This window comes from Anneissia japonica, unplaced genomic scaffold, assembly GCF_011630105.1.
Source record: "Anneissia japonica isolate Jap-2015-1 unplaced genomic scaffold, ASM1163010v1 scaffold287580_len341680_cov180, whole genome shotgun sequence".
NCBI lineage: Eukaryota > Metazoa > Echinodermata > Crinoidea > Comatulida > Comatulidae > Anneissia > Anneissia japonica.
In genome coordinates this window covers 57,888-67,487 of record NW_022717063.1, presented here as the reverse complement: position 1 = coordinate 67,487, position 9,600 = coordinate 57,888, and the positions used below count along the sequence as shown (strand labels likewise).

At 34.2% G+C, this 9,600-nt stretch overlaps 1 protein-coding gene across 8 annotated transcripts in view; it reads right to left on the bottom strand.

The window, feature by feature from the left end:
• Positions 1-2,255: 2,255 nt before the first annotated feature.
• LOC117110098 (nucleoprotein TPR-like) overlaps positions 2,256-9,600 on the bottom strand; it is a 25,675-nt gene continuing 18,330 nt past the window's right edge. For all 8 annotated transcript variants that reach the window (XM_033252688.1, XM_033252690.1, XM_033252685.1 and 5 more), the window contains 7 exons: positions 9,134-9,308; positions 8,705-8,910; positions 8,406-8,465; positions 7,697-7,900; positions 5,127-5,267; positions 3,674-4,930; positions 2,256-3,010 (listed from right to left, as the gene is read on the bottom strand). In XM_033252688.1, coding sequence (XP_033108579.1) covers positions 2,906-3,010; positions 3,674-4,930; positions 5,127-5,267; positions 7,697-7,900; positions 8,406-8,465; positions 8,705-8,910; positions 9,134-9,308 — 2,148 coding nt within the window. In that variant the 3' untranslated portion in view covers positions 2,256-2,905. The remainder of the gene's footprint in view (positions 3,011-3,673; positions 4,931-5,126; positions 5,268-7,696; positions 7,901-8,405; positions 8,466-8,704; positions 8,911-9,133; positions 9,309-9,600) is intronic.

Below are 9,600 nucleotides of genomic sequence, written 5' to 3'. Positions count from 1 at the left end.
AGACATTTAGATTAAGTTTGATATTGTTTCTACATTCAAACATTCTAAATGATTTTAAACGAATATCTACCTATAGCTTAATTTTAAGTTTTCGTTTTGTACTTCGTTTCTGAATTCAAAATACAACAGTTGGTTCGTATTATGTTTAAATAGGATTTTATGATTTTCCACCATTCTAGTAACAATACAGTATACTGGGGGAGTGACCGTGAATTTAAATGAAGTCCTATGTTTGATGAAACTGGGCCGAAACCTAGTTTACCAAATCAGATTGCTACTCAGCAATCTCGAATCTCAGTTTGTAGAATTCAGTATTAAAATATTAGCAAGTGTTAAACCCGGGTCGACAATCCATAAGCAGGAACTGGAATAAACTGTACCACTCGGCAAAACGTATATCCTCAGTTTCTGTAGAGATTACCGTTATGTATTTGAATAAACGCTTCGGGCGCGTGTTTATTGTTGAGATTAATCAAGGGAGGCGTTTTTAGGTGTAAAATAGATACTGTAAGTACTGTATCTTCAAATAAACGCCCCTTAATTTCATTGTAAATGTGGAACTACAACACATAATTACCAACAGAATGTGCTATTGCGAGATCATACAGATTATCAATCCCAACCGCGTTAAAAAAAAATGTAATTATACTGGAGCAGAATATTAATAGAATGTGTTGAGAATGATGTTGCTTCCATTAGTTTTGTTTACAGTCATTTAGGTGCAGGGACGTAGCCAGGATTTGGAAAGGGGGGGGGGGGGAGCCATTATGCGAGGTCGTAGGACCCCGGCGGAGTCCAGGGGACGAACCCCCCGGTAAAGTAGTGCACTCTGAACGTTTTAAAGACTGTTTTGAGAAGATAAAGTGAAAATTGCATTAGAGACCTTATAAATAATATTAGCATGGCCCTACAATAATTATTAGAAATCAACAGTAGCGGATCCAGGAATTCGAAAGAGAGGTGACCCAGGGAGGGACTTCACAGACTGAGGAACCACCCACCTCAGCCCCCATGTTTGGGGCTGAGGTAAGACAATTTATGATTAGGGCACCTCTAGATGGCCGGAAATTACACTTCATACTTAAATTTGAATATACAGAATTTTCCTTTTTTTTCCTCAAAAAAAAAATTCTTATCCAAAATAGTCATAATCACGAAAAATTAGCATGTGAAACCAGTTCACATCCTAAAAACAGATTTATGCACCCTCTTCTCAGCAGTCACAAGACATACTCTAAATCAGGTGCCGACTCAATGCAGTTTAGTCATACCCAGGGAAGGGCTCAGATCTGTTTTGAAAAGTGGAGAGGGAGGAAATTTTGTGTGTCGACACCCACCTCAGACTCATCATGGTTGGAGCTGAGGTGCGAAAATGTGAGGAAATAATACCCCTAGATGGCCAGAAACGACACTTTTAGTGAAATTAATTATCATCACAACACCATTACGGTAGTTCAAATGAAGCGCCAAAAAAATCTCATGGTCTTTTATCAGGGAATTCGGCAACCTTAGGGATCTTAATAATGTGTGTGATATACCAAGAAAACAAAGCTTAAAAACATTGTCTTTGAGTATGTTCTTTACATACTTCAAAACCGTGATTTCACAACCACCTCAGCCCTAACATGATGGTTGAGGCTGAGGTGAAAAAATTTGAGGAAATAGTACCTTTACATGGCCGGAAATGACACTTTTACATAGTAAAATTCATCATCATCATATCATCATTACACAGTCAAAATGAAACGAAAACAAATTTCTCATGTACTTTATCAGGGATCTACTTAATATCCAGGACAACTTGGCCTAACTATTATTTACTAAGCTTTAACTATATTATCAACAAATCACCTATTTTATTTTTCGCCTTTAGCACAATTTTTTCACATTTTAATATTACTGTATTAATATTACTATCAATTATCACTATTATCATCATCATCATCATCATTATTAATATTATTATTATTACTATTATTATTATTGTTATTATTATTATTAGTATAGTATTATTAACAAAATTTTAAAGAAGCTTGCAAAAGGATAAAAACCAAACTGAACCATACTGCATCACATTTCTGTATCTTAGGACTTAACCTGGGATTCATGGATTTTTTATAATCACGCTTAGGCATGTGTTATAAGGGTACAACGGGGGGGGGGAGCCGCGACTCTTCCCCCCCCCACCACACCCCCGGACGGATACGTTCCTGTTTAGGGGGAGTATATTCACATGAGGCTCTCTGGAGGGGGAGATAATTCAAAGCGAGGCGTTTATTCAAATAAATACGGTACCGGTACTAAAAATTTTAAAAAAAGTAGTATATTTACCTTTAAAACACTTCAGTTAAAAAAGCCCAACACATTCGTTAAAGTGATAAACATTTACTTCAATTACAGTGTGAAGATAGTGGTAGTCTTAAAAACCTACTGCTCGAATTAATATGTAACTAAGTTCAAAATGGTATTACAGTACAAGTATTCAAAATGGCATATATAGGACAGTGCCATAATATTATCTCGAGACTTATTTAAATACTCACAAAGGCCTACTGTATATGTGGGCACTGTATACATACAGTATATTCTGCAGTGCCGGATTGATTTCTGCAGTGCCGGATTGATTTTATTCTGTTTAATTAACAAGTTATGCTATCGTTAATAACATGCAAAGATATTTTGTTCCATTTTTTCAATGTTAGGAATATACACTGACTAGTACTTAGTTATCCTAAAAAAATCTAAAGCCGTAACTATGTATTATTCAACGTTCGACAGTTACAATTAAAATTCAGAACATGACAACCAACTCAACAATTTAATTTGAATTATCCCGATAAGTAACCAGACACAACACACATCACTCAAGATTAAATACTACAGTACTGTATATACAGTACTCAGGTCAGGTGAGACGTGAAATCTGATTGGCAATATATTCACGGTTGTTTAACTCTTCCTGTTCGTCGTCATCCGAAAACAATTGTGTCCGAGAACAAGTGTCAGCGACCTAATGGATTGAGAAAGTATTATTTTACTCCATGATAGTATATTGAAGTGAAAAGAACAAAATACGATTGATAAATTTCCTAACCTGATAACGATAGCACCACCAAAGATTATGGAAATGACATCCATGCTTAATGACGTACGGACAATTATCAGTTTACAGAAAGGGATTATAATACAATGGAGAACCGACTATTACTTCCATACAAGTCACTGTTGTTATGGAAACCAAGTGGGTGGTTATTTTTATATATCAAATTCTCGAGACCATTTCCCATTTGTTTAGGGCTTACGCAAAAGACCCTCCAAAAATCATCAAGGAAGATTCTTAGAATTCAATATATTACGGAAACTCAGTGCTTTGTAAGAAAAGGAGATTTTCTCAATTTTTTACGCTCTAGCTCTATGCCTAAATTAATTATTAATAAATAATAATCATTTTTAAAAAACCCCAAATATACACAACATTTAAGTAAGATTGCCCAAGTCTTCAGAAACATTCGGGCCATAGTACAAACCATATACTAACGTAAAGCCATAGTAGGTAGGGCAAACTACGATTTGTATTATGTTTTAAAAGATGAATTTTATAAATAATTTTTTTTACTGTACTTTCTTGGTCAGGTTTGGGAGTGTATACTATTGAACAACTCTCTTGCTTTACCTGGCTTTTAAAATCTGAGCTGATTGTTGTGGAAGAGTCGTTTCTGACGTTACTATCACTGCGACAACTTTTGTTGTTTGTTTGGAATCTTGCTTTCTTATTCTGTAAAAGATCATTTGGATGGTTTATAAAACGCTTCAAATATGGTTCAAATGTTCGGAATGACTGTCCTTGAGCCTCTTTTGATATTTTATATGACTTTTTCTCTGCTTCCCATTGCTGGCTGATTAAATTTAGATCACTTCTAGCTGTCTGACAAATAGCAACCAAATCTGTGTTTAGTGAGCCGCAATCAATTTCCATTGGTCGAAAGTTTCCAATTGCCTGCATATTACTCTTGGACTGTACATTTTTGTCAACTGTGTTATCGGTACATTGGTTAACAACATCTATCTCTTTCACATGTTTCAGTTCATTTAATGGGCTTTCAGAAGCAGACATTTTCCCTTGATCTTGATGAACACCAGATGCTGTAGTAATGTCATAGTGTGGTTTGCATTCGTTTGTATTGCTGACATCCAAATTATCCGTCTTATTTATCTCACATTTATGGGATATTACATAATCATTATCTTGGTCAGGGTGTGTCTGAGTATGTCCCTGTTTATCACAGCCAGTGGATGCATTTCCAGAGACCTCTTTTAAATCAAATTTAGCTTTAGGTATGCATCTACCACTATTCTCGGACGTCTCAGGTTCCTGACATAATTTCAATAATGGCATTTCTTCTGTCTTTAAGGTTACTGAAACTTCATCAGAAGTCGTCTTCAAAGATACATCAGTTGAGGTCAAATTTTGCTCATTATTCGTGGGCAATTTGGAATGAGTATCTTGTTTTTTGCTAACATGTTCATCACATTCATTGCATACATTTTGAGTGTTTTCTTTGGTTCTGTTTTTATCAGCCACTTGGTCGATATTGGCGTCATAATTTGTACCATGTTCAACAGCGACATAATAAGATACAAGTTCAGGACTAGCACTTTGAATTCTGTCTATCAAATTTGGAACATCTTTATCCACACAGATATTATACAGATGTATAATGTCACTACTGCCTTTGTTTTCATTGTTTTTATTTGTTGTATCATCACAAATGGTGCTGTCTTTGAGATGTGGGGGACTTTCTGCACTATTGGAGTAAGTGACAGTGACGTCTGTGACGATGGGTAACAACTCATCAGGTTTATACTCTGTTTGTGTTGTTTGTGATAAATTCAGACACTTTGAAAAGCTGCTCTTTCCTGTGATACTTTCCTGTAATAAAAATATTTTGGAAGTGTATTTTATTGAATTCTGAATAACAGCATGATCTTACAATATGATATACATATTTAAAGATTACATTTATATTATTCCTAAATTTATACAATTTATCAATGGTTTACTACTACAAAACAATAAGTGTGCAGATACGTATTTAATGATAACTGTATGAATAAGCCTGTACTACCTGAAGTACTTGGCAACTTAATCGAGATTCTTCGTACATCCTGGAATAATAATCCTTAATCTCTTCAAGTTTTCCTGATGATTTAGTTAAATCATCACACTTACTCTGATAGATCATCAAACTTTTATTTAATTCTTCTTCCTACAAATGAAAACAGCAGCAACTGATAGCTGAGCTTCCAAAAATAGACATTAAGAACAGCTTGGTACCAAATAGGCCCTACTAGTACTATAGATTTGTTTTAATGACTACTACAAGAAGAATAGGATGCAACACCACATATACCACATATGATGTCATCATAGTGGCATTCCTACCACAAGATCACATTATTCTTCAATTATGGACTTATTAATAGGTCCATGCTTCAATCAACACTAATTTTACTAGTAAATTGACTGGTTTGAAAACCATTATAATAATATAAGCCCATAAAGAAAGAAAACCCATGATTTATTTTTGTTTAAATATATACAAATTTTAACATTGTAATTGGCAATCAGCTATCAGCTTTAATCAACAGAACAATTGCTAATGTTATCAAAGCAAAGATTATGACAATTATACGTATAATTCTAATATGGAGATGTAGCTTGGTGGTTAAGATGCTTGCCTTCCAATAATTCCAGGGTCCTGGTATCAAATCCTATGCAGTGCTTGATTTAAATTTCTTCTATCTGGTTAAGCCTTGTAATGACACTAGGTTTATAAAGCATCTTATTATTTTGTATATTTTAAGAGGGCCCTGAATATCAGCTAAGCTGAAAGGGTCACTCTCTATAAAAAATAGTGTCAATAATAGACAGGTCCCAGCCAAGGATAAACTGCCATTTTTTCCGGTCAAGGTTTTCTCAGCGGTTTTATCATCCTGACCCATACTATTTGAAATAAGCTTGGGGGGGCCACCCACATGTTTGCCTCAAATCCAAGATGGCCACCAAAATCCAAAATGTCTGCCAAAATTAATATTATAAGAGATATACAACATATTTATTTAACTTTTAAAAAGTGGAATTGTCACCTCAGACCTAAGCCTTTCAAGATCAATCAAGGGCCACAAAGAATTTTGCCTCAAATCCAAGATGGCCGCCAAAATTCAAAATGACTGCCAATAATCACAATTATTAGAAAAAATGTAGCATATTATTTGGTTATGTCAATGTTTTATCAATTGGTTTGTCACCTGGTACATAAACCATTCAAGATCAATCGAGGGCCACCGAGAAATTGGCCTCAAATCCAAAATAGCCACCAAAATTCAAAATGGCCGCAAAAAATACAATAATTCCCAATTTGCAGTTAATTATTTGGTTTCAAATGTCGATGTTTTATCAGTGAAATTGACACCTGGAACATAAACCTTTCACGGTCAATCGAGTGCCACCCACAATTTGGCCTCAAATCCAAGATGGCCTCCAAAATGCAAAATGGCCGCCAGAATTAACTTAATTTGATAAATTATGCCTATTATTTGTTCCTGTTAACGTTTTCCAGTGAATTTGTTAATCCAAAATTAATTTGAAATTAACTTTAAGGCCACCTAGAAGTTGACTTCATATCCAAGATGGCCGCCAAAATGCAAAAAACGGCTACCAGAATTGCCTTAAGAAGATGTATATTGCCAGAAATTTGTTGTATAAAAACTTTTTTACGTTTATATGTAAAATATACATCTTATTAAGGTAATTCTGGTGGCCATTTTTGCAATTTGGCCGCCATCTTGGATATAGTCAACTTTTAGGTGGCCTTAAAGTTAATTTCAAATTAATTCAGGATTAACAAATTCACTGAAAAAAACGTTAACAGGAACAAATAAAAAGCAGAATTTACCGAATTAAGTTAACTTTGGTGGCCATTTTGCATTTTGGAGGCCATCTTGGATTTGAGGCCGAATTCTGGGTGGCACTCGATTGACCGTGAATGATTTATGTCCAAGATGACAAAGCCACTGATAAAACATCGACATTTGAAACCAAATAATAAGCTGAAAATCTGGAATTATTGTTTTTTTTGTGACCATTTTGAATTTTGGTGGCCATTTTGGATTTGAGGCCAATTTCTGGGTGGCCCTGGATTGATCTTGAATGGCTTATGTACCAGGTGATAAATCAACTGAAAAAACATTGACATAACCACATATTATGCTACATTTTTTTCTAATAATTGTGATTTTTGGCAGCCATTTTGGATTTTTGCAGCCATCTTGGATTTAAGTCAAAATTTTTGGTGGCCCTTGATCGATCTTGAAAGGCTTATGTCTGATGTGACAATTCAACTTCTTTTGGCGACCATTTTGGATTTTGGCGGCCATATTGGATTTGAGGAAAAAATTTGGGTGGCCCCCCCCAGCTTTATTTCAAATAGTATGGGGTCAGGATGATAAAACCGCTGAGAGAACCTTGACCGGAAAAAATGGCATTTCATCCTTGGCTGAGACTTGTCTATAACTTTTTGACAACATGACAGCCAAACAAATGAAAGAACAAAAAAAAAAAAAAAAAAAAAAAAAAAACTAAGCCGAAATACTGCATAACTAATTGGAACACACATGTATTTAAATTAATACAAACCCTTTGTAACCATTCTTTTTCTTTATTTGTTATAGATTCCTGAAGTGATAGGCAAAGCCTGTTCTTCTCCACCCAGCTATCTTTGAGAACCTCATGATCATTTAGAAGATGTTGGTATTTTACTTCTTGCACATTACTTAGTTCCTTTGACCTGACATAGTGATCAATCAACTCATGTGCATCAGATAGCGATGACTGTGTTTTCTGCAACAAAACATTACATTCAATTCTTATGTGGCTAATGCTTATGTGTAAGCATTACAAATTTAAATAAGTTTTCATTGTTGATTATTTATGCACTGGCATATCTAAGAGTCTAAAAATGGTAGGAGGGGGGGTGTGATGGGGAGCGAAGGTGAAGTGGGTATCGATGATTAGGCGAGGGGGTGCTAGCTCGCAAAAATTTGAGGTGATTTTTAGCTACCAAATGCATAATATTGCAGGAAAGTCTGAACCACACTTTCAGTTCAGTTCAGAAAATTTTCACAATTCAAAGTACTGTATACTGTACGGCCATGGCTCTACCATCTTTTTTTTTGTAGTTTTGTTTGACAACCTAGAAATTAAATAATTTATTTAAAGATGAAGATAGAAGAGGGTGACTGATCTCAAAACACTCTTTAATATAAAAAGAAATGAATATGTATTATATATAAATGTCAAATAATATATTTGGGTTTTAAAAAGAAATAGCAGCAGATATGTTTACCTTGTGGTCATTTCTAATTTCTTCAACATGTTTTAAAAGTTGTTCACAAAGTTTATCTTTCTGAAATAAAATAATATATTAAACAAGAATAATGAATGAAAACACAGAGATAATAAATATAATAGCAATAGCACCATCACTAACTTATTTTATGGGCCTGTATAATGTTTATAATGTTTTAATGGTGACATGATGATAGAAGCAGAGAAAAGTATGTAAATGTTGATACAAACTAGTCTGTAACAACTTATCATGTAACTCGCTTCATAAAAATGGATACAAAATACACATAAGCTTACTGCTTGCAATTCTTTGTGGATAGTGTCCTCTTGTTTTTTCATCCTGCTCATCTCTGTACCTGGACTTGGCCTAGCTTCCAGCTTTGCTCGAGCCTCTACCAATTGTTGACGTTGCTCCTTTACTATCAACTCTAATTCATCAATCTGACACTGTCGATGTCTGCTGACATACTCAAGTTTTCTGTTAAACTCGGAGGCACTTTCAACTGTTTGTAAATGTTTAGAAAGTATAATATTTTTAAAATAAAAAGGAATACTTGTAAAAGAATGAAGTTTGTAATGACCAGTCCAAAGTACACCTAAACAATGTCATGTTTATTTTTGTGCATAATATCTAATGAGCCCACAGAAATAAGATGGCAGGCTGATTGAAAATAAGTCTAGAATGATAGGGTATTATTTATGCAGGATCACTAATTTTTAGCCTACCATTCTGTTTAAACTGGTTAAACAACTCTTGTATAGCTGCTCTCTGTGAGTTGATCTGCTTACACTTCAACTCAAGATCAGCCAACTGAGAATGATGAGAAGTGCGGGAGGAATCCTGGAAGTCTATTGCTCTTTCCAACTCCTGTACTCGTTTTTCCAGCGAATACTTGTTTAACTACATTTCAAAAATAGAGAAAAACTCAAACATATTGAAAAGTATACGATATTGTTCCAGACTAAACATGATATACAGATATATTTATATATAAATGTATATATAAGTATATAGATATATTTACATATAAATATAAATGAAGCATATATATATATATATATATGCTTGATGTTATATATATATATATATATATATATATACATATATATATACATATATATATACATATATATATACATATACATATACATATACATACACATATACATACACATATACGTACACATATACT